Genomic DNA, 25,143 nt, shown 5'->3' on the forward strand with positions numbered 1-25,143 from the left:
GCAGTCAGAGAGGAAAGTACAATACCAGAAAAGGAATGTAAATGTTACCATTCTAGAAGTCAGATATTCCGTGTGGCTTCCTAAATTCTGGCTTCATCAGAGAAGACAGATAATCACAGCATACTGATTGTAGTTTAACTTTGTGAGAACTGGAATGTTCTGAGTAATTAAATATTCCATTTAACTTGTGATTAACAGAAACGTTTTTTGTTATTATTTTAAAAATATCTGTGAATTCAACATTGCTTCATTATGACAAAGATTGTTTAGCACATAAGACACAGATTAGCAGATATAGTCAGATTCCCATTATGTATGCTATAAATGAAGGCATCATTTAAATTATTTTCCTTTCTTCATCTTTTCCTTCCTTCATCCTTTCATCTAATGTTTGCTTCTTTTCTAAAATATCAGAGTACTGGCTGTTTTAATGACATTTTTATTTCTAAAGAAAAAGAAAACTTAATATTTTTATATTTTTATACCCAGGTATGATTTACTATTTAATACATGCCTACAGGGAAAAAGTTGATTGAAGATATAGTTCAGTTGGAAAAATTTTTCTTTGCCAATTGATGGGATTTTCTGTCTAACATATGAGATTTTCTTTGTACTAAAGAATGATATGTAGTCTCAAAAAACGTTCTAGGCCAAAAAGAAAAAAAAAAGTTCTAGGCCAAAATCTAGTTCATGTTAGAACTAGAAAACTAATAGAAACATTTAAGTGGTAATATTTATAACACTAAAAAAATGACAGTGCTTAAAAATTCCATTGATGCAAAACACTGTTTACCTGATACACACTCTGACACCACAATGTTTATGTCCTCCTTCTGCTACTCCTTTCTGCCCCAGACCCCCAGTTGCAGTGATAACAAAGGAATATTACTGATTGATGTTAAAATTAATCTTGATAGAGGAAAAATATTTTTATATTGTTGGAATACTTTTGGATTTTGAGACATCCAGTAAAACTTCAGAAAGCTTTATCTCCTCACATATATTGTTTCTAATATTTTGTTTCTAATATTTCTAACATTTATCTCTTCACATATTTTGTTCTAATATTAAATTTCTACCAACAAGGTGTTCTTTTCTTTATGGTCTTCTAAATAATGGAAAGGGACAATTGGGATGTGTTAGTTCCATGTTTGCTGTGTATCTTATCTTATCAATAGGAGCATGCAGACAGATATGAGCAAACACATTTTACATGCATGTTATATTTATTCACTTTCTGACAAAGCCATGAAACTATGCTTATAACACAGTTAGCTACATTTTCTTACCTTTTACAGATACTGAGGCTATGATTTCAGCAGAACCAAAGATGTTTTCCCCTTGGCAAACGTACTTTCCCTCATCAGATTTAGAAGCATTTAGGATCCGTAGACTTCCGTCTGGAAGAATAGCTATTCTGAAAATTATTAAAAAAGGTTTTTTCCTCTTTTACTTCAAATAAGCTAAGTGGTAAAAAATTCTGATGATGTCTGAAACCACCTCCAAGGTAATGATAAATAAGATAAAAGGATCACTGTGAAAATATGCAGTGATAGTAGAAATGTTTTACCTTTCCAGAAATTATGCAATAAACCCATTTAATATCTTCTTATATTTAAAAGGGTTAGGGAGTTACAGGTTATTTTTCTTTTGACCCTTTTTGACAGTTAATTTTAAAACTTGCAGGAAAAGGTGACCCTGAATTTCGTTATTAAAACTTTTACTATAATATCACCCATTGATATTTTAATATGAAGCTTGAGTATTTTACTTCAAACCCAGAGTGACCTCAAAAATCAAATATAAAAAGAAACAGCATAAAAACATAGCGGAAGACAAGTACAGAACATAAAATTAATTGTACACAGCCAAGAAATGATTTATGGTAGTTTCTCTACAGTGCCACGAGTGCAGCAAGGGTATGAAAATGAGACCTGATACCTGATACCTGGGCTGCTCACACTGCACTTCTTAAATATAAAAACATGATAGTTGAGTTTGCATTTGGGCTTTTCTGAGACCTTTGTTAAAAGTGTACCCTGAGTCATATGAAGGTGAAAAATTAAGGCATTATTAAAATATTTAGAAGTTCAGCAAAAATGAGGTTGACATTTGGAATTATCATATTATCCTGTGTATTCATCATCCCAGAAATATATGGATTTCAAAGTTGATTAGTACTTTTGTCTTTTTTCTCCCTTCTATACTCCTGAAATATAACCCATTTTTTTCACCAGTGCATCAACCTCCTCAAGCAACCTGAAACAAAATAGCAGTGGCTTTTATGGTTTTATTTGATATGCCACCAGAGTTTGGACTGACTTTTAGGAAAGAGAAAATAACAGGTGTTTGGTAAGAGCCAGTGGCCCTACTGAACTTAAATACTAAAATCAGATTTCCCTAGTTCTGTAAAGAATAGTTTATTCAATGGTAATATAATAATATTATACTATTTAAGAAAAAAAATACGGGTGAAATATGTTTAGTCAATATCCTTCATGTTTTTTAAAATATGTATTCAATCTTGCCAGTCACAGAGAACTGAGTTATTGAAAGCATTGAGCCTTTCAACAATTGGATTAGATTCTAGGTTGATGACTATTGCTTATAAATTTATACTTACATACTGTTATCAATAAAGATACTAGTTTAAACACATCATACTCTTTTCAATATACATCAGAACTGTTTTACAACTTATAAGAAGGAAAACAAACTTAGAGGCAAGCCAAACTAGGAATAGAGAATTTGCTTTTGTAGTTTATGTCTAGGAGAGACACTAACTTCAGACATTTGGAAAACACAGTGCCTTTAAATGTCATAAAATCTATTGAAGATGGCCAATGCAAGATTCTGATGATTAAATAGAGCTCATTTTGTATAAAAATGAAATATATTTATTCCATTTAAATTCCAAAGGTACACATACTATAACAGGATATATTTGAAAGTAAAAATTATACTTTTCATAAACAAATGGTAGTATCTTATAAGAATTATAAACTTTATTGAAATATAAATTATAATATTTTACTAATATTTTACAAATACCTATATTTTATTGATTAGCATAAATTCTAATCTAGGAGGTGTAAATTTGGCCTAGAATTTATTTCATTTAAAAATATAAGTGCATCTTGGGGCACCTGGGTGGCTCAGTCATTAAGCTTCTGCCTTCAGCTCAGGTCATGATCCCAGGGTCCTGGGATCCAGACCTGCAGGGGCTCCCTGCTGGGCAGCAAGCCTTTCTCCCTCTCCCACTCCCCTGCTTGTATTCTTCTTTTGCTGTTTCTGCCTCTGTCAAATAAATAAATAAAATCTTTTAATAAATAAATAAATAAACAAATAAATGTATCTTAAGACCCTGGGAGTATTTCGGTTCCTGATTTAAGATAAGTCCTTTCTCACAGACAGGAGGCAATATATTATACTCTCCTTTTTTTTTTTTTTTTTTAACTATTTTTTTTTTATTTTTCATTTTTTAATTTTTTCAGCATAACAGTATTCATTATTTTTGCACCACACCCAGTGCTCCATGCAATCCGTGCCCTCTACAATACCCACCACCTGGTGCCCCCAACCTCCCACCCCCCACCCCTTCAAAATTCTCAGATCGTTTTTCAGAGTCCATAGTCTCTCATGGTTCACCTCCCCCTCCAATTTCCCTCAACTCCCTTCTCCTCTCCATCTCCCCTTGTCCTCCATGCTATTTGTTATGCTCCACAAATAAGTGAAACCATATGATAATTGACTCTCTCTGCTTGACTTATTTCACTCAGCATAATCTCTTCCAGTCCCGTCCATGTTGCTACAAAACTTGGGTATTCATCCTTTCTTTCTTTCTTTCTTTCTTTTTTTTTTTTTTTACAGCTTTATAAACATATATTTTAATCTCCAGGGGTACAGGTCTGCGAATCGCCAGGTTTACACACTTCACAACACTCACCATAGCACATACCCTCCCCAATATCCATAACCCCACCCCCTCTCCCAACCCCCTCCCCCCATCAACCCTCAGTTTGTATACTCTCCTTTTAAAGATAGTTTATGAACACCCCTATATTTTAAGCTACTTGAGGAATGAAGAATTTTGAATAGCATGCAGTTTTTTATCTGTCAAGTGGCAGTGTCATTTAACCAAAAACCTACCTCCTGTTCAATAGTAAATCTTTTTTGGATGAGCTCGTATATATATTTTTTAATGTAGAAAAGATAAAACAGTTGAGACACTGAATGTGATTTACTTTATAATGTCTGGTTATTACATATATAATTACTTAGATAACTGAATATAGATTTAATATTCTCTTACACTTTCCAAAATTTTGTATATATTCTCACCTCTTCTATTACCATGTGTCTCCTACATTTTAAATTTTCAAATTTGGTGATTAATTCTCCTGAGAAGTACATGAAACTGGAGTAGCGTGGTAAGGCAGTGGTTAGGTAAAGGTCTCTTGGCGATATGGAGAGATTTTACAAATGCAAAACAGCACTCTAGCATTCAGTACCAAATCATGCTTTCCATATTTCTATCTCAAAATTTCCCTATGAGGTTCTGCCTAGCCCTCGAGATGTCTTGGTTCTCATTTTGTACCAAATTCCTGGATCTCTGCCTTATTAATCTGCCCAATACCACAGTCTATCTAGAATAGCACTATGTTTACTCTTATCTTGCAAGGATTTATTGCTGACAGCCTGAAACCAACTTCATCTCCAAATTTCAGAGCCATTACACTTCCCTTTTTGGCTTAAATATCAGATACCCCACAAACAGTTTAGGTTCTTCCAAGTAGACTGCTTCCCTGGAAATACTACCTATTTATCTGCCATCATTTTAGAGATCATGCTCTGACTTCCACAATATATTTCTTTTTGGTATCATATCATACATAGTGCATATGATATTATAGAATGATTAATCATTAATTAAGATTATATGCTTTAAAGTCAGAGAGAGCTGATTTCAAATCACTGCCATTGACTAGTATGTGTGTGATTTTAAGCAGTTTATCTCTTTCCTTATATATAACATGTTATAATTACATTTAACTTATTCTTCAAAACTATTAACTAAATGTAAATTTGTGTACTTTAGTAGTGTTGATAGCCATTAACTGAAAATGTACTCAAAATATAAATAAAAATTTTGGCGAATTTTAAAAGGAAAAAATAGAGTGTTGCAAACCTCAAGTATCTTGGGGTGTTCAGTTAATCTTTTCTTGGGGACTAATATCTGAGATGAGAACTGAAGGATGAGAGGAAGTTAACTAGGAATTAAGTGTGGGGAAAGGAGAGGGAATAGCATTTGCAAAGGTATTGAGGTGAGAAGGACCACAAACTCTTGAAGAACTAAATGGCCGATTATGATGGCAACATATAAAGGGGGGTGGGAAGGTCCCAAAGTGAACCTGGAGAGGTAGGTAAGGGCAAGATCATGTAGAATCTAGTGTAGTATGGGAAACATTTAATCTCTATTTTAGGGTAATGGGAAGCTGCCATTTTTAAAAATATTTTATTTATTTATTTGAGAGAGAGATTGAGAGTGAGCACATGAGAGGGGAGAAGGTCAGAGGGAGAAGCAGACTCCCTGCGGAGTTGGGAGCCCAATGTAGGACTCAATCCCTGGCTCCAGGATCATGACTTGCCGAAGGCAGTTGCTTAACCAACTGAGCCACCCAGGTGCCCAAAGCTGCCATTTTTAAAAAAATAACTTATTGAGGTGTGTAGGCATATAATAAGCTCACTTATTTAAAGTAGATGCTTTGAAAGATTTTCACAAGTGGATGCAGACACAAAACAATGACCGCAATCAAGATAGTCAACACATATATCACCCCAAAGTATCTCTGTGTTCCTTTGTATTCTGTCTCTCTAACCTCTTCTTATCATACCCCTATCACCAAGCAACTACTGATCTGCTTTCTGTACCTATGGTAAGTTTGAGGTCTTACATAATTTTATATAAACAAAACTATAATATTATATACGCCTTTTTGTTTATGTTTCGATTAAGAGAAAAGAGAAAGCTGAGATTTATCTGTGTAGTTGTGATGACCAATAATCCAATCCTTTTTTACTGCTGAATAGAATTCCATTTTGTGTATATACCACTACTTGTTTATCCAATTCATCTTCTGGTGGACGTTTGGGTTATTTTCTGCTTAGATCTGTTACAAATAGAGCTGCTTTTAACATTTGTGTAACAACTATCTTATAGATAGTTTGCTTTTATTTCTTTTAGATAAGTATTTAGGACAAATTACTGGATCATAGGCTTTACATTTATTTTTTATTTTTATTTTTTAGAAGATTTTATTTATTTATTTGAGAGAGAAAGGGAGAGAGACAGAAGGAAAGAGAGAGAAAACCAGCGGGAGAGAGGAACAGGAAGAAGGACACACCCCACTGAGCAGGGATCACAGTGCAGGGCTCAATCCCAGGACCCTGGGATCATGATCTGAGCTGAAGGCAGATGCTTAACCAATAAGCCACCCAATATCCCTATGTTTATGTTTAATGTTTAACTTTTTTAAGGGAAATCCTGTACTGTTTCTAAGCAGTCATACTACACTTTACATTCCTAGGAGCATTGTCTGAGAATTCTTGCAACACTTGAAATGATCAGTCTTTTTAATTTTAGCTATTATAGCTATTAGGTAGTAGAATCTCATTGTGGTTTTTAGTTGTATTTTCTTAATGACTAATTATTTTGAGCATCTTTCAAGTGCTTATTTCCCATCTATATATCTTCTTTGGTGAAGTGATCAAATATTTTGCCAATTTTTTTTTAAGATTTTATTTATTTATCTGACAGACACAGATCTTAAGTAGGCAGAGAGGCAGACAGAGAGAGGAGGAAGCAGGTTCCCTGCTGAGCAGAGAGCCCGATGCGGGCCTCAATCCCAGGACTCTGGGATCCTGACCTGAGCCAAAGGCAGAGGCTTTAACCCACTGAGCCACCCAGGCGCCCTATTTTGCCAACTTTTTAATGAAACTGCCTTCTTATTCAGGTTTGACAGTTTAAAAAATATATATTCTAGCTATAACTCTTTTTACAAGTGGAAAAATTGCAATTATTTTCTACCAGTTTAGGCATGTCTTAATGTTTTTCCAACAGCGGAAGTTCCTAAAGTTGATAAAGATTAATATATCAATTTTATTTTATGCTTTGTGTTTTTGTGGTTGCATTTGGAAAGTTTACTTAACCTAAAGTCACAAAAATGTTTTATTTTCCTCTAGAAATGTTATAGCTTTAGGTTTTATGTTTATGTCTATGCTTCTTTTTAAGTTAGTTTTTCTTTATGCTGTGAGGTACGAATCTAACTTTTTCTCCTGGTTATTTTACTTTAGCATTTTTTAAAATTTAATTTTATTTTAATTCCAGTGTAGTTAACATATAGTGTTATATTAGTTTTAGGTGTACAATGTAATGATTCAACAATTCTCTACATCACCCAGTGTTCATCACAACTACTGCAGTCCTTAATCCCCATCATCTATTTTACCCCTCCCTCCACTCACCTCCCCTCTGGTAACCAACAGTAGTCACAATAGTTAGGAGTCTGTTTCTTGGCTTATCTTCTTCTCTCTCTTTTGCTTTGCCTTGTTTTATCTTGGTCATTTGTTTTCTTTCTTAAATTCCACATATGAGTGAAACCATATCATATTTGTCTTTCTCTGACTAGCTTATTTTGCTCTCTAACTCCATTCATGTCTTTGCAAATGGAAAAATTTTATTCTTTTTTGTGGCTGAATAATATTCCAGCATCTATATCATCTATATCTATATGTATATCTATATCTAACATCTATATCTATCTATGCATGCCACTTCTTCATCCATTCATCAATCAATGGACACAGGTTGCTTCCATAATTTGGCTATTATTAATGATGCTGCTATAATCATAGGGGGTGCAAGTATCCCTTTGAACTATTATTTTTGTATTCTTTGGGTAAATGCCCAGGAGCCTGATTGGATTATAGGGTAGATCTATTTTTAACTTTTTGAGGAATCTCCATACTCTTTTCCAGAGTGGCTGTACCAGTTTGCATTCCCACCAATAGTTGATAAGATTTCCTTTTCCTCCACATCTTCACCAACACCTGTTGTTTCTTGTGTTTTTGATTGTAGCCGTTCTGACTGGTGTGAGGGGATATCTCATTATAGTTTTGATTTGCATTTCCCTGATAAGGAGCGATGTTGGGTATCTTTTCATGTGTCTGTTGGCCATCTGTATGTCTTCTTTGGAGAAATGTCTGTTCATGTCTTCTGACCATTTGTAATTGGATTATTTGTTTTTGGGGGATTGAGTTGCAACAGTTCTTTATATATTTTGGATAACAACCCTTTATTGGATATGTCATTTGCAAATATCTTCTGCCTTTTAGTTTTGTTAGTTGTTTCCTTCCTTGTGCAGAAGCTTTTTATTTTGATGTAGTCCCAATAGTGTATTTTTTCCTTTTATAATCCTATCTTCAGGAGACATACCTAGAAAAATGTTGCTACAGTTAGGGCCAGATAAATTACTGCCTGTGTAAAATTTTTATGGTTTCACTTAGGTCTTTAATCCATTTTGAGTTTATTGTTGTGTATGATGAAAGAAAGTGGTCCAGGTTTATTATTTTGCATGTAGCTGTCCAATTTTCCCAACACTGTTTGTTTAAGAGACTGTCTTTTTTCCAGTGGGTATTTTTTCCTGCTTTGTTGAAGGTTAATTGACCATATAAATATGGATTCATTTCTGGGTTTTCTGTTCTGTTGCAATGATCTATGGGTCTATTTTTGTGCCAGTACCATACTGTTTTGATCACTATGGCTTTGTAATATAACTTGAGGTCTGACATTGGTTGGTCCCTTTTTGTTTTTAATTAACTGTTTTATGCATTTAAGTGCTTCCATGTTGGGTGCAAAAATATTTATAAATGTTATATCTTCTTGTTCAATTGCCCCATTTGTTATTATGTAATGTCCTTCTTTGTCTCTTGTTACAAACTTTGTTTTAAAATCTATTTTAATATAAGTATTGCTACTCTAGTTTCTTTTGACATCCATTTTCATTATAGATGTTTCTTCATCTCTTCACTTTCAATCTGCAAGTGTCTTTAGGTCTAAAATGAGTCTCTTGTAGGCAGCATACAGATAGACCTTGTTTTTTCATCCATGTTATTTGATTGTAGTATCTAGTCTATTTATGTTCAAAATTATTGATTAATATGTATATATTGTCATTTTGTTACCAGTTTTGTGGTTGTTTTTGTAGTTTTCTTTGATCCTTTCTTCTATTCCTCTCTGTCATGGTTTTCTTTAGTGATATATTTGAATTTTTTCTCTTTATTCTTTGTATATCTATTAATGGTTTTTTATTTGCAATTACCGTTAGGTCTGTATATAACATCATCTGCATACAGTAGTCTGTATTAAGTTGATGGCCTCTAAAGTTTAAGGCCATTCTTTACTCCTCTCTTCCCTGCATTTTAGGTATTATGGTGTCATATTTTACATCTTTTTATTTTGTGAGTTCCTTGACTTTTTTTTTTTCTTTACAAAAACATTTTTTTGATGCTTTTTTTGTCTCATATTTCCATATTGTCACTTTTGGTCTTCGTACTGAAAGAGTCCTTTTTTCTATCTTTTGCAGGCCTGGTTTAGTGGTCATAAATTCCTTTAGTTTTTGTTTGTTTGGGAAGCTCTTTATCTCTTCTTCTACTCTGAATGATATCCTTGCTGGATAGAGTATTCTTGGCTTCATTTTTTCCCATTCAGCACTTTGAATATATCAAGCCACATTTTTCTCTCTTTTTTTTTTTGATTTTTTAAAACATTTTTATTTATTTATTTGACAGAGAGAGAGATCACAAGTAGGCAGAGAGGCAGGCAGAGAGAGAGGAGGAAGCAGGCTCCCTGCTGAGCAGAGAGCCTGATGTGGGGCTTGATCCCAGGACCCTGAGATCATGACCTGAGCCAAAGGCAGAGGCTTTAACCCACTGAGCCACCCAGGTACCCAAACAACTTTGGCTGTGCAACACTCTTCATGTCACATTTTTCTGGGTGGCAAAGTTTCTGCTGAAAAATCCACTGATACCTTATGAGGTTTCTTTTATAGGAAACTTTCATTTTTTTGCTTTTAATTTTTTTTTTTCTTTATCACTACATTTGGCATTTTTATTTTTTTTTTGTTTTTTTTTACATTTTTCCATTTTACTTATAGTGGGTCTTGGTATAGATCTGTTTTTGTTGATTTTTGGGGGGGTTCTCTGTACCTGCTGGATATGGATCTCTCATCTCTTCAGCTTGATTGATTGCCTTATATTGCTCTATCCTCCAGGTCACTGATACATTCTTTGGCTTCCTGTTACTTATTGTTCATTCCATCTGTTATATTTTAAATTTCATTTATTGAGTTCTTCATCTTTGATATGTCATTTAAAAAAATCTTTTTGTTAAGGGTCTCACTGATGTACTCCATTCTTTTCTCATGTTTAGTGAATATTTTTATGATCATTACTTTATATTCTCTATCAGGCATATTATTTATTTCTGTGTTGCTCAGATCTCCTGCTGTGGTTTGTCATGTTTTTTCATTTGGGAAAAATTCCTCTGTCTCCTCAATTCATCCACCTCTGTGTCTGTTTGTGCATGTTAGGAAAGTCAGCTCTATCCTCTGCTGAGGTCCTGGAGTGCCCTGCAGTAAAGTGTTCCTTCTTCACTAGAATCTGCCACTTACAGGAGTCTCTTATGTGTGCTGCCTATAACCTGCTATTGTGTTTGTGTAGCATTCACTGTTGTGAGCTGTGATTGCTCTCTGTGGTGCTAGTGAGACCTAGGCAGACTGACTCTGAGGGGGCATGATCCTTGGAGGGCTTGGGGTCAGTGTGACAATGTTAGCAACTTTTTCACCAAGTCACTAGTCTTAGACCAGATTCTCTGAAGTAGGGTGGAGGCCACAGTTACAATGTGCATGAGTGGCATCCACCAGATAATAAGATGCATGGCTGAGGTAGTGGCAAGGAGGCCTGGCAACTGGGTGTGACACACAGTGTCTACATATGAAGAGGGGCTACTCCCAGAGTGGGGAGGTCACTGGGCATGGCATACTGTGTCCACAAAATTTGCACTAAGCTGCTAATCCTAGGCCTATTGCCCAAAGTACATCAGCAGTTGGGAGTGCAGCACATAGCAGAAGCCATTGCCAGGGCATTTGGTGTCTGTGCCCCATAGCTGGGTGCATTGTACTGTGTTTGTGTGTGTGGTGCCTGGTCAGGGCACATGAGGAATTAGCAAAATTTTCACTGAGACACTAGTCCTAGGCTAGATCTCCTGAAGTTCAGTGACCATCAGGTGCATGAAACCAGGAGGCAGTGGCTGGGCAGAGCATATGCAGTACTAACAAAATTTGAGTTGAGCCCAGAGACTTGGCCAGCAGGCTTAAAGAGAGCAAGTCCTCAGGAGAACTCATAGGCAGGGCTCACAGCTAGCAGGTTAGGTAGCAAGTGTCTTTGTAGTTCCAGCTCCTGCAGGTGGCTCTGTATTTATGGTAGGGAGCAAGGGAGGAAAATGGTGGCTACCAACCCCTTTGTTCCCAAAGAAGTCCCCCAACATGCTCTATAATTAGTATAAGCAAATCTTTTTCCCATTGTGCAAGCTGCCACTTCCATGTTGCTCTACTTGGGACTGTTGTCTCTTTAGGGGCAGGGACCCTGTTATCACTCCCCCTCATGGCTCCCCCAATGCTGAGCCAGCTGACTTCTAATGCTCCAGGTTCCAAGTCCCTCTGGTTATATAAACTCATGGAATTCAGCCCCACTCTCTTTCAAGACCACACATTATGGGATTCTTTTTCCCTGTGTGGGCTCTCTGGTGTTTTCCTTTCTCCACAACTGAAGCTCCCTCCCTCCTATGGGCAGCTCCCAGCCACCATTTCTGCCCTTCCTGAATTCTCAGATATGGCTTCTCTTCTACACTTTATTGTGGAGTTTTTTCTGCCACTCTCTGGATTTTTCTCTGGGTTATTGACTCATATGTGAGTGATATATAGTTATAAATGTGGGATGGGTGAGCTTTGGGTCTTCCTACTACATATCATCTTGCATCCCTTCCATTGATATGACTCTAACTTATTATTATTTTTTATTGTTGTCTTTTGTCTTTGTTTTTGCCTCAGGATGTCCATTGTCCAGCAACATTTCTGAAAAAGATAATGTTTCACAATTGAATTGTTTTTTATTTTTGTCAAAAATCAAGTGAGTATTTTTGTGTAGGTCTATTTTTGGTTGCCCTATTCTGTTCTATTGATCTATATTCTATTTCTCTAACAAATGAAATTATCTTAATTACTGTAGCTATATAGTAATATGTAATATCAGGAAGAATAATGCCCCTCGCTTCATTCTTCTTTGTTAAGATAGTTTTGTTAAAAATTTTACATCTATTTCTTAAGAGACATTGGCCTATAATTTTATTTTCTTTTATTTTTTTGCCTGGTTTTATTTTCAGAGTAATACTGGTTTCATAGAATGAGTCAGGAAATATTTTGCCTTTCCAAATCTCTAAAAGAGTGTATAGAGTTATTATTTCCTTCTTAAATATTTGGTAGAATTCTCCAGTAAGCCATCTGATCTTGGTGTTTTCTTTGTGGGAAGATTTTAAGCTACAAATTTAACTTTTAAAATAGATATAAGGCATTCAGATTATCTACTTATTAAATGAGCTCAGAAAATATTTTTAAGCTGGGTAGTATATTTGCAAAAAATGTTTCTTTTATTGTGCAGATGCAAAGGATTTTTTTTTTGGCTTATTATATTTCAGTTCTGCTTAGCCATAATAAATTGTTTAGTCCAATATGGTTATAATCTAATAACAGGTTCTAGTACATCATCAACTCTTTGTATAAATTCAGGCAAATTCAGATCTTACTATTGGACACTATAAAATTCAATAGTTCATTCAAAAGTGGTGCATATCTTCTCATCAATTTTTCTTATTTTCTTCTCTTAGTTCTATTTCTATTTGGTTGGACTATATGAAATTTCCAATAGTTGGTTATTTTTGTCCTGGAAAAATGACAGTCTCACGTGGTTCAGCCTAATTGTTATATGACTTTAGTGCACCAGTATTCTTGAAGTACTACTGAAAGAAGAAAGTTCTGCTTTTGTCAGGAGTGACTTGCACATATGTGGTCTCCACTATCTGTGATTACTTTCTTCCTCAAATGGCCAATTATCTGGCACTTGTGATTCAGTTGCTCTACCCTTGGTAACTGGCTCTCTCAACTAACAAATGACATTGGATCTTCTGGATGCCATCCATCAAAAATCAACTGTTCTTTAATATGTCACCTTTCTTCACGAATCTAGGCTGAAGTGGTTACCCAGTTGCCAAGATAGAAAAAATGGAATATGCCAAACTATACTAATATTTTTATAGTTACTACATGGAAGTGGCACACAACACTTACTGACATTTCATTGACCAAAGCAAGGTACTTGGCCTCAAGTGCTTCAAAATAGCAGGGAAACACATTCCTACCATGTGTCTGGAAGAAAAACTAGAAATATCTGGTCAACAGCATTAGTGATTACTGTCTTTCTTGTGCTATGTAAAACATGACAGACAATGTAAGAGAAATTTTAAGGCACAATCGCTGTCCATAATGTTCAAGCAATTTAATTATTCACAAGGACTACAGACCAATGTAATTATGTGTCTGCCTGGAGTTCTTGTGAAGCTCAGGAGAGAAGAGAACCAATAAAAGCTGGAAGAGTTGTTACAAGTGGAAAGCTTTATATAGATCTTAAAAAGTAGATATGTAGAAAGAAGTATAAAAATATTTTTAGAAAAAAGGAACAAAATGAGCAAAGGAGGAAAAAAATCAGAAATTGGTATGCTATGTTTATAAAATAGAGAAGAGATTAAACAAACCAGAATAGCATTTTTACTTTTAGAAAAAAATTGCTAATAGGGTTTTTTTTTTTACTTATTTTATTTTTTTTTTCCAGCATAACAGTATTCCTTGTTTTTGCACCATACCCAGTGTTCCATGCAATCCATGCCCTCTCCAATACCCACCACCTGGTTCCCCCAACCTCCCACCCCCTGCCCCTTCAAAACCCTCAGATTGTTTTTCAGAGTCCATAGTCTCTCATGGTTCACCTCCCCTTCCAATTTCCCCAACTCCCTTCTCCTCTCTAACTCCCCTTGTCCTCCATGCTATTTGTTATGCTCCACAAATAAGTGAAACCATATGATAATTGACTCTCTCTGACTTATTTCACTCAGCATAATCTATTCCAGTCCTGTCCATGTTGCTACAAAAGTTGGGTATTCATCTTTTCTGATGGAGGCATAATACTCCATAGTGTATATGGACCACATCTTCCTTATCCATTCGTCCGTTGAAGGGCATCTTGGTTCTTTCCACAGTTTGGCGACCATGGCTGTTGCTGCTATAAACATTGGGGTACAGATGGCCCTTCTTTTCACTACATCTGTATCTTTGGGGTCAATACCCAGTAGTGCAATTGCAGGGTCATAGGGAAGCTCTATTTTCAATTTCTTGAGGAATCTCCACACTGTTCTCCAAAGTGGCTGTACCAACTTGCATTCCCACCAACAGTGTAAGAGGGTTCCCCTTTCTCCACATCCTCTCCAACACACGTTGTTTCCTGTCTTGCTAATTTTGGCCATTCTAACTGGTGTAAGGTGGTATCTCAATGTGGTTTTAATTTGAATCTCCCTGATGGCTAGTGATGATGAACATTTTTTCATGTGTCTGATAGCCATTTGTATGTCTTCATTGGAGAAGTGTCTGTTCATATCTTCTGCCCATTTATTGATATGATTGTCTGTTTTGTGTGTGTTGAGTTTGAGGAGTTCTTTATAGATCCTGGATATCAACCTTTTGTCTGTACTGTCATTTGCAAATATCTTCTCTCATTCCGTGGGTTGCCTCTTTGTTTTCTTGACTATTTCCTTTGCTGTGCAGAAGCTTTTGATTTTGATGAAGTCCCAAAAGTTTATTTTCACTTTTGTTTCCATTGCCTTTGGAGACATATCTTGAAAGAAGTTGCTGTGGCTAATATCGAAGAGATTACTGCCTATGTTCTCCTCTAGGATTCTGATGGATTCTTATCTCACAGTTGAGGTCTTTTATCCATTTTGAGTTTATTTTTGTGTACGGTGTAAGAGAATGGTCGAGTTTGAAGAAGCACGATGGCAATTGTGATGCTGGTAGCCACTAATCATTAATAAAATGAAGAAGTGCAGTGTATTTGTGGTAAAAAAGAGAGAGTGGGGCTGAGGGTTTTGGTGCAGTACATAGTGAAAGGACTCATGATCCAGAAAAAGTGGGTTCATGAAAGCTCACATAAATACTGCTACCTTTTATTATTATTATTATTATTATTTGGCTCTACCAGTTACTCTGAACAGAATGCACTCTCCTTTGAAATGAAACACCCTACAGATTTTTTATACCAACCATAGAGTGGGAATGTGTCTATACATCAGGTCAAAGGAGGTAACTCAGACTAGAAAGAGAACAGCTATGCAGAGACTTTTCTCACCTCAGAGAAAACCAAGAGCCTTAGGTAGAGGTGATCTGTGTTGAGTGTGCAGCTCATCTTTATACAATAGGACCTTCTGCAGTATCTCCCAAAGAGCATGGATATACAAGATTTAACACTGAAGGAACTTAAAACTCTACCTACCTCAGTTCCCTGTGTTGGTGAGAGAAATAGCTATCCTCATAATAGGAAAGATATATGCAGTTATGATTAAAGGAGATAAGAACTAAATGGAAACACACTTTTCTGAAGAAAGTGATCTAAGCTGAGACCTGAAAGAGTGATAAGAAATAGTCCACTGAATGTCTGGAAGTGGAGGAAAGAGTGAAAAGTGCCTTGTGTTCATCGACTGCTTATTGAATAGTTTCTGTATTGCAGGCATTCTGGAAGTCATCTGGGATATGATGATAGATAAGTCCTGGTTCCTACCCTTAGGAGCCACAGAAAATAGAGGAAACATTAGACAAGTAAGCAGAAAATTAACATTTAGTGTAGTAAGTTCTGGAAAGGAATAAGTTCAAGGAACTCTTTGGAGTACACAGGAAGGACAGCTTACCAGGCTGCAGGTTGTGACCATGGTTAAGGTTGTGATCATGTCAGAGGAGATGACAACTCAATGGAAGGCTGAAAATTAGGGTGTCCTACTCTGTTTTGGGGCTTAGGTAAAATGACCTATTGATAAGACCATTGATTTTTTTTCCCCAATTGCTCTTCTGAATTTTAGTATTTCACTTGCTTTTATTCAAATTGCACATTACCTCTGGATTTAACTTCCTAAATCACAGATCTAACAATACTTTTGCTAAAACTTTTTATGGTTCCCCATGATCTTCAAAATAATATACTTACTCCTTAGTAGAACAGTACCAAGTCTTCAAAGGTCATAACTTCTGTCATCCCCTGATTATAGGGGGATGTTCTTTGCAAATCGTGAAACTGTCTTGTAATATATTATCAATATATGTATTTTATTTTCCTTACAATTATGTACACATCATACACACAAAGACAGAGTACTACACTAATATACTAAGTACATCGTAAACAAGCAATAGTTAGAAATTACAATTGTAAATAGAACCAGATACGTTATGCTACTTTCTCCTTTCCTTCCTCTTGCCCCTTAATGGACATTCTACACATTCTCATTGTTCAAATCTCTATTTGGAGATCACTGCTCTAGTCATATGAGACCATACACTATTCAATGGTCAGACTCTTAACTATTAATCACTGCTCAAATACTTGTTTTAGTTGAACTCCTCCTTAATTTTCTTTAGTTAGAATTATTATTTTGTGTTTTTTTTTGTTTCTTCAGAAACTCATTAGAACATTTGTCATATTTTGCCTTAGTATTGAACAGCTAGGGTGTTTTATCCATTGAGCATATGGTCTCAGCATTTTTAAGGGTCTGCATAAAGATTCGAGACATGAAAAAAAAGTCATTGGCTCAAACAATCAAAAATAACTACAGTGTTGAAAATAATACAAAGTAATATTGTAGCAGTCAACTTAAATGTATCTCTACCGTTTTTATATTTAAAAAGTTACCAGTAGGACCATATAATTAAAAATTTACTATTATATTAACATTTTCAATGATAAAGTTATAAAATTATTTAAAATACTTGATAGCAAAAAGTACAGTTTTATGGGATATAGATACATTTTATTATTCTACATAAAGTCTAGGATGGGATCTTTAAAAAAATAAGAGAGCTTAGGAACTGTGAAGGTCTTGAAAAGATTCTACTAATGATAAACATTTAGTGATCATTTTGTTTATGTCAGGCATCCCACCAATATTCCACACTATTTCACAAAATGCTTCTAACCATTATGTGAGCTGACCACTGTTAGTCTCATTTACTGATGAGAAAACGCATCATCATTTATTGGTTTGTCATCATTTATTATTTTATTCAAGGTAAATCAGCAAATGGCACAGCCCTGATTTCCAACCGTCTCTTTGATTTGTTTTTGTTGCCTGTCAGTACCTTCCTCACTAATTTGTAACCTCCTTCACTTATTGTCTTCTTAAACTCCACATTTGCTGGTACTCAATAAATATTTAAACTAAATATACCTTAGCCAATTTAATTTGTAGATGAAGAACTTGAGGACAAAGTAGTTCAAATCATTTTTTTTTTAAATGAAATTTCCGGGGCACCTGGGTGGCTCAGATGGTTGAGCGTCTGCCTTCAGCTCAGGTCATGATCCCAGGGTCCTGGGATTGAGCCCCACATGGGGCTCCCTGTTTGGCAGGGAGGCTGCTTCTCTCTCTCCTTCTACTGCTTTCCCTGCTTGTTGTCTCTCTCTCTCTCTCTATTTCTGTCAAATAAATAAATAAAATATTAAATAAATAAATAAATGAATAGATTTCCAAAAGAAAAGAAATTTCACATAGTTTGTTTTGATAACATTTATTAAACTCTTATTATTTGCCATACCCTATACAAAGCTCTTTTAAAACATTACCTTCTTTTAACTCTTAGAAAGATCCCAAAATGTTGTTCCACTTATCTGATAAGGGAAAAGGAAGAGAATAAGGTAAAACGGACTGAAATAAGTACCAGGCTTTTAGACCCTTTTAGGCCCTGCTGGATTCTAAAATTTGTAGCGCACTTTCAGCTACCAGACATTAACTCAATGTAAACATCAAAAGAAAGCTTTGCATAAAATCACACTCTTAGTGGAAGCTCTGACCTAAAATAAAAGCTGACAGAAGTGGAATTCAAGGATAATAAGACACATGTTTTCTATAGATGATGGAAAAAGGAGAAACTCATATTCCTTAACTTGATCCATAAGATTTTTGAAAAGTTAAGAGCAACACACTCAAGGAAGTCTGGGTTGTCACGATGCTCTACTCTTTAGATGCAATTTAGCTGCAAGGAAGAAGTGAGGTGATCCAGAAGGACGTGTATGACAGCTTTTAGAAAGCGAGAGAGAAAGCTTAAGTGTCGAAGTTACTTTAATTAATGGGCCTCATCCTTAGTTCTGAGCATCTCTATAAGCAACCTAAAGAAATTCCAGAACCTTTTGTACCGAGCCACTGAATAATTTCAGATCCTCCAGGCTCTGAAAAAAAAAACAGTGAGAAGGAGGCAATTTTTGTGTCAGAACTGGTATCAGAAGTGCTTGCCATTAAAACAAAACATAACAACCCAGGCACACACTTATATTGCCTTCTTTTTGAAGGACATCTCTACAAGGATTTGTCATGGACACAATAAAATTAACATATTCAGAACTATACTCAAATCTTTTTCCTCAGATTGGCTTCCTACTCCAATGTTTTCTATTTTACATGAGTCTCTGAAAATTCTGAGTGTGTGTGTACCTATTTTCGTGGACAGTGTGTAACTTCCCTCAGATTCTCATGGGAGTCTGTGATGAAAATAAGCTTAAGAACCACCATGAAATTGTTTTATAGATAAGATAGCTCATGGCATAATTCAAACTATTAACTCAGAAATTACCAATTACTTTTCTTTTTCTCTCAAAACAAATTGGTCAAGCTGGATCTATTGCACATTTTAAATATCTCTTAAATCCATTCCCTTGTTTTTTGGCTTACTGGAAACTCTACTGTGGGTAACAAACATGAAGTGGCTTTATTTTTTCAAATCATTGCCTTTAACTATTTTCTGTCAAATACATGTTTCTACTTCCTTTAGACATCCAAGAAGGTCCCATAGCTTTTAGATGATTTTCTATTGTTACAAAGATAAAATTTATCTCTAATTTCCTGATCTTTTCCTTCCTACCTCAGCACTAACAAGTGACTTAGACTCAAGGCCCAGCAGCTGCTAGCAGAATGGAGAATCATTGCTTTTCACATTTTTCTTTTTCTTTTCCCAGTTCTTTTTCCCCTCTACATTTTAGAGTAGGGAGGAAAGGCTGGAAAGGGACCCAGTGTCTTGTGCTTATCCAACTTACTTTTTCCCTGCCAGACTCAATCCTCTGCTTCCTCTCCCTGCTCCCTGTCTACCACCTGGCTCAGTGCAATACTCCCATCCTTGGTGGGATCCCTTGCCTGGTACTGTTGCTGTAGCAATTTGGTCCCTACCCCAGGGTGGGTGCCCTCCACTGCCTTTTCTCTGGTGGTTCCTGCCTGTTGTCATCCCAATCTTATTTTTATGGCTGAATTGATTTCAAAACACAATGAAACTGCAAACTTTGTGTGTCTTAATTCTCACTGGGAATTCTCCATTCTCAGCCCCAATGGTCTGGTGTGTGACAATCTGGAACACAGCCCCCTCTGGCACAAGATGCCATCTTGTTCAAACCTAGAGCTGTGGGTGTCTCTCTAAGTGTGCAGGTACTGCCAGCCCCAAATAGCATTGGTATGCAGCCCTAGACCTTTGCCTGTCCCCCCCAACCCCTCTGTCCCTCCCTCTTTTCCTCTTTTTATGTTGAAGAGATCACTCTAATTAATTGGGTAGTAAGCAAAACAAAATAAAACAAAACAACTACTGTCCCTTACTGGGACATAGCTGCCAGTCTGGGTAAAGCTGTTATCCACTGAGCCATTATTGAAGCAGACTTCCAAAGACTGGCTCTTGTGAGCACAGCAAAGAGTCTTTGGGGCCTCCCAATGCAGAGTTTCCTGATGTAACCACTTCTTCAGGTACTGCCTCTTCCAACTTTCTGTCAGCTCCCACCTCCAGCATTTTAGTCATACAACCCAGAAAGCATACGCTTGTCAACTTCCTCCAAAGTCCAACTAATCCTTAAGAATCCTGTGTATGCTTGCCTTTCTAAATGATGGGAATGTAGGTTTCTTTCTTGCTATTTACTTTTCTGTCATTTCTGTCCAGTTATCTTCTCCCCCATTCAAACAGAGCCAGAAGCCAATCAGCAAGTCTGTTGCCTAAGAAAGTGTTTAATCAAGAACAAGATACCAATTTTATAATTTCTCTGAATGAGTCTTTGGAGTCTTCCTGTCACTTGAATTTGGAGGTGAGAAGGGTGAGAAAAGCCTAGCAGTACCCACTCAGGAAACGACTACAAAGAATGTCTTTCCCTGTGTATAATATTCTCATATATACAGAGGTAGGAAGTGGAGAGTGTGTGGATGGTAACATGATGCTGGGAAGCTATTTGTATAAGCAGAACTGATTCAGCTACTTAGGTTCTGGAGGAGCTATCTGGTTCCCAAATTTTTAGGAGTCTCTTCAGGATACTGGGTGCCTAATGTGGCTTTGTTCTCACCCAGGCCCAGGCTTAATATATCATTACCATTATCTCTTACTATCACAACCTTTGAACCTCTCGCCAGAGTTCATCCGTATTACTGAAATTCTGCTCCCTCTGCTATCAGTATCAGGCCACTTCCTACATTGGAATCCCATTGCTTCACATGTGTCACATGATAATGCTACCAACAGACTTAATGCCCATCCATGTTTTCACACTGCGTTCAGGGTAAAATCCAAACTCCCTAGCTAATAAAAGACATTCTTCATAATCTTAATGTCTCTCTGCCTTTCTAATCTCATCTCAGACTTCTAGCTGCTTTCTCACATCTACACCCATCCTAACTTACATTCATAATGAACTACTTCATTCTCTGAAGAGTTTATGTTTAGGTCTTTGCAAATAGTTTTCCTCCACCTGCATGAGACTTTTCCTGTTTCCCAGTCTCCTATCTGTCTGGTAAGTTACTTATCATTCTCTAAATTTTGTTGTTGTTATTGCTCAGATCCCACTGGCATGATGTTACCTGCCCCTCACTTACTATTTTCCTACCCATACATCATGATTCCCATTGTCTTCTTACACCTCTAGTACATTTCTCAGTATCCCAGAGCTCAGCATATTATGTTATAAAAGTTTTCACTAGAGGAAGCAACTAAGTATCATAATAACACAATAAGTCAACAAATGATTAAATAGTGCTCAAATTCCTCATCACAATATCCGATTAATGACAACATTTTAGAGTAAATTATCAGACTACATTTTTTTCATGAAGGTCCATGATGACAGCTGAGGCTATTTAACCATAGTAGAGAGGCAGGGTAAAATTGTAGAAGACATAGTAGAAAGAATTTTGAGTTAATTTAATTTGATAGGATTGAAATTTTGGTCTTTATTATCCCTGTTAAAATATTTTTCATGATTTTCACTGGTTTAAAGTAACATTTCATGGTGCTATCATGTGTCTATTAGCATGAATATATTGGTTTTTTCTTATTAACAGTACAAAGCTAGTAAAAATTTAATGGTGTTCTTCCTTTCAACCATATTTTGAAAAGCACTATTTACTTGCCAGATATAAACTTGTATATATTTATAACATTTTCTTTCTATTTTATATTAAAGTTATTTCTTCCTTATAGGCTCTTGAATAGCTTGATAAAAACCCATGTCAACTATATGCATTTCTTCATTTTCCCTTGGAAGCATTTGACTTAGCACTAATGAGAAATTGATTTTATAAAGAGAGAGAAATTAAAACCAAACACAATGAATTAGGTAAATGCTTTTGGAGTGACTGTGCACTGGATTCTAAATTTTCCAGTGAGATGTTCCTAAAACTGAAAAATGCTATGGAATTGGAACAGGCCCAGATAATTTTTAGGGCCCAGATAATAATTTTAAGTTGAAACAACAACAACATAGTTGAGGTGGCATTGAATCATTTACCCTCTAGCTTTCACAGTGCTCTGAACTGAATAATCTGTCATTTCACATTAACTTGGACATGAAACCTGTCAGTATTTCTTAATGCAGACTAAAAAGGAAAAGGACAGGTATTTATAAAGAACTGAAATCTTTATTACTCCTTGAATTTGTGTGAGTTTTTGGATTTTCTTTTCAATCTGCTTCATGTATAAATATCAAAATTTCACAGGAACTGGGGATAAATTACTGTTCTTCCGAAACCTCTAAGGTCATAGAGGGCAAAATTTGAATTTTCAGTATCCCCACCTGGGATAGTTTTTAGTCCATTTTAAATTATCCTGACCTAATTAGAAAGCTTGACTGTGGCTAAGCTTGTTAATACTAAAATAATGCACTTTATTATTTTTTTCTATTAGTTCTCTCTTGGAGAGCAACTCTCCCACTATTTAGTTCAAGTTACTTTCTGAGTGGAATCAAATCAACATCAGTTAATTGATTTTTATGATGGCAATGCAGGGTAATCTAGTGTGTTGGGAAGTCAGTACAAAACCCCACTTCTGATCTCACTTGTTGATTGACCTTTATTTTAACTCTATGACTCATTTCTTTATTCTATAAAATGAACAGTGTGGACTTGATTTCTAAGATACTTTTTACTTATTTACCCATAACTCCGAGGTTTTTTCCTGGTCTCAGGCTACATTCCATGATTTTTTTTTTCCCCTAATCTTACAGTGAACCCAGAGAATCTGTCTGCATTCTTTTTTCTGGAAGCTGCCTTGCAGTTTCGTTCTTATCAAGATCTGTCTCAGAATAAGAAAGTTTCCGGTTTCTAACTTCTAATTTGCACCCAGTCATAGACATGCAGGTCACTATCTTTTTCTGGGGACGACATACAATTATACAAAACATTGCTCAGTGCCCTTTTAATACTCACTGATCCTTTTTTCACCTATGTCAAACAACCTGGCTACTAACAAGGCTCAAGAGCTAATTTGGGTGGTAAGGATTAACTCTAAATATTGGAGGAATTTCAAGTCAGTACTGACTAGCAAATAGAAATAAATAAAAAGTAAGTTAAATTTTCAGTTGAGTTCAGTTGAGTTTGGAGTGTAAGCAGTGCCACAAGTTGGAGAAATGTGAACCTATTATCAGAGTAATACAATCAGAAAAAATATGTTTTCCAACCATCTTGAATTTTTAGGTCTAAGTACAATGTAACCACATCATTTGTGCATTTGGTTTCTTTTAATCAAAATGTATATGTTGCAAAAAAATACATACAGTTGTTTTTTTTTAATTTTTATTTTAGACAAATGCTCTGCCCCTTATGGCCTCAGTGACATTGGCCAAACAATTTAATGAGGGATAATAATAGTTATCTGGTAGTAGTAAGAATTAAAAATGCATAAAATGCCTTTCACTGTGTTGTGGGTAATAGAAAGCGTTGAGTTGGTATTTGTTATTTAACATTAAAAATAATAATAACTATCATTCGTGGAATGCCTACTCTGTGCTAGGCACTGTGCTATGTTCTCTTGCCTAGGAAAGTGGGGGAGGTCTTTTTATACAGTAACAGTAAGCTAAGATCTAAGTGATGAGAGAAGGGCAGCTGCTTAGAATCTGGGAGAAGAATATTCTTGTCAGAGGGAATAATAGACTCAAAGGCCCTGACACTAGAATGAATTGGGGCCTAGAGACAGAGTGTGAATGGCGGATACTGGGTAAATGTAACTGGCATTTATATTATTAGGAACATCTAAGTAGATTAGTTTGACAGTTTAAATACTATGGAAAAAAAGTGTTGTTCTTTTTTTCCTTTAGTGAGAATAATCCGATTTGTAAATACAGATCTAATTACTTAAATTACTTTAGCTGGGAGTAAAATTGAGACCACTCATATTTTTAAAAATATTAATGTTTGGGGTGCCTGAGTGTTCGACTCTTGGTTTCTGCTCAGGTAATGATCTCATGGGTCTTAGGATCAAGCCCTATGCCAGGCTCTGTGCTCAGTGGGAAGTGTGCTTGAAAGATTTTCTCCCTCTGCCCCTCCTCACCTCAAAATAAATATATAAAGTAATAATGTTTTAATGCTTACTTTAAGAAAAGTAATAGTGTTTATTTGGTATCAAAATTAGTGGGAAAATGTAAATAAAGTTTTTAAACTTTCATAGTCTTGGTCAAGTGTTTTAGTTGAAGGATGACCATGTAAGACTATATCATTTCTTTGGCATCTTTAAACAAGGCAGTTCACTTTTCCTTGCTATTTTTAGGACACTGTTGACACCTCAGGACTCAGAGAAAGTTCTGGTACGAATTGGATATCATAGCCTTATACCAACAAGTGCCTTTCTTTCACTGAAGTATTCATTAAACATTTACCATGTGTCAGCAATTGTTTCATGCTTTGTTCTCCACAAAGGAATAAAATATTTTTTCCAATATAAAGTTCTCAAAAGATGTCTTTCTGTTATTTGAATGCAAAAATGCAGCACACTAATGTCAGCCACAAGGCTTTGTTTCTGGAATACTCTCTCACTCCACTGTTGTTACCTTCCATTTGGCTAGTTAGCTCATACCAATTCTTCAGTTTAAATGTCACCTCCTCTGAGAAGTACCCCTGACTGCCCCAGACCTTGTCTAGGCCTGTTTCTTTTGGTATACATATGCACAAGATCAGATTTCTATTCTTTTGAAAGAAAAGTACATTCCTTAACCCAATTTGATACTACAGATTAGTGTGATATTTATTTTAGATTTCTTTCCTCATTACAATATAAGCTCCATAAGGGCAATTCTGAATTTATTTATATTCATTGTTTTATTAATCATTTAACCCTTGTACATATTAATATGGAGACTGGCTCAAATTAAATGCCACCAAAATATTGAGTGAATAAATGCATGGATGAATGCATTTTGCCTTGCTTTAAATATATTGTA

General features: G+C 35.8%; 1 protein-coding gene across 1 annotated transcript in view; it reads right to left on the minus strand.

Moving 5' to 3' along the window:
* Positions 1-25,143, minus strand: part of CNTN5 (contactin 5) — a 1,378,753-nt gene that overhangs the window by 164,553 nt on the left and 1,189,057 nt on the right. The window contains exon 15 of the mRNA XM_047692818.1: positions 1,290-1,417. Coding sequence (XP_047548774.1) covers positions 1,290-1,417 — 128 coding nt within the window. The remainder of the gene's footprint in view (positions 1-1,289; positions 1,418-25,143) is intronic.

The sequence above is a fragment of the Lutra lutra genome, chromosome 10 (assembly GCF_902655055.1).
Source record: "Lutra lutra chromosome 10, mLutLut1.2, whole genome shotgun sequence".
Taxonomy (NCBI): Eukaryota; Metazoa; Chordata; class Mammalia; order Carnivora; family Mustelidae; genus Lutra; species Lutra lutra.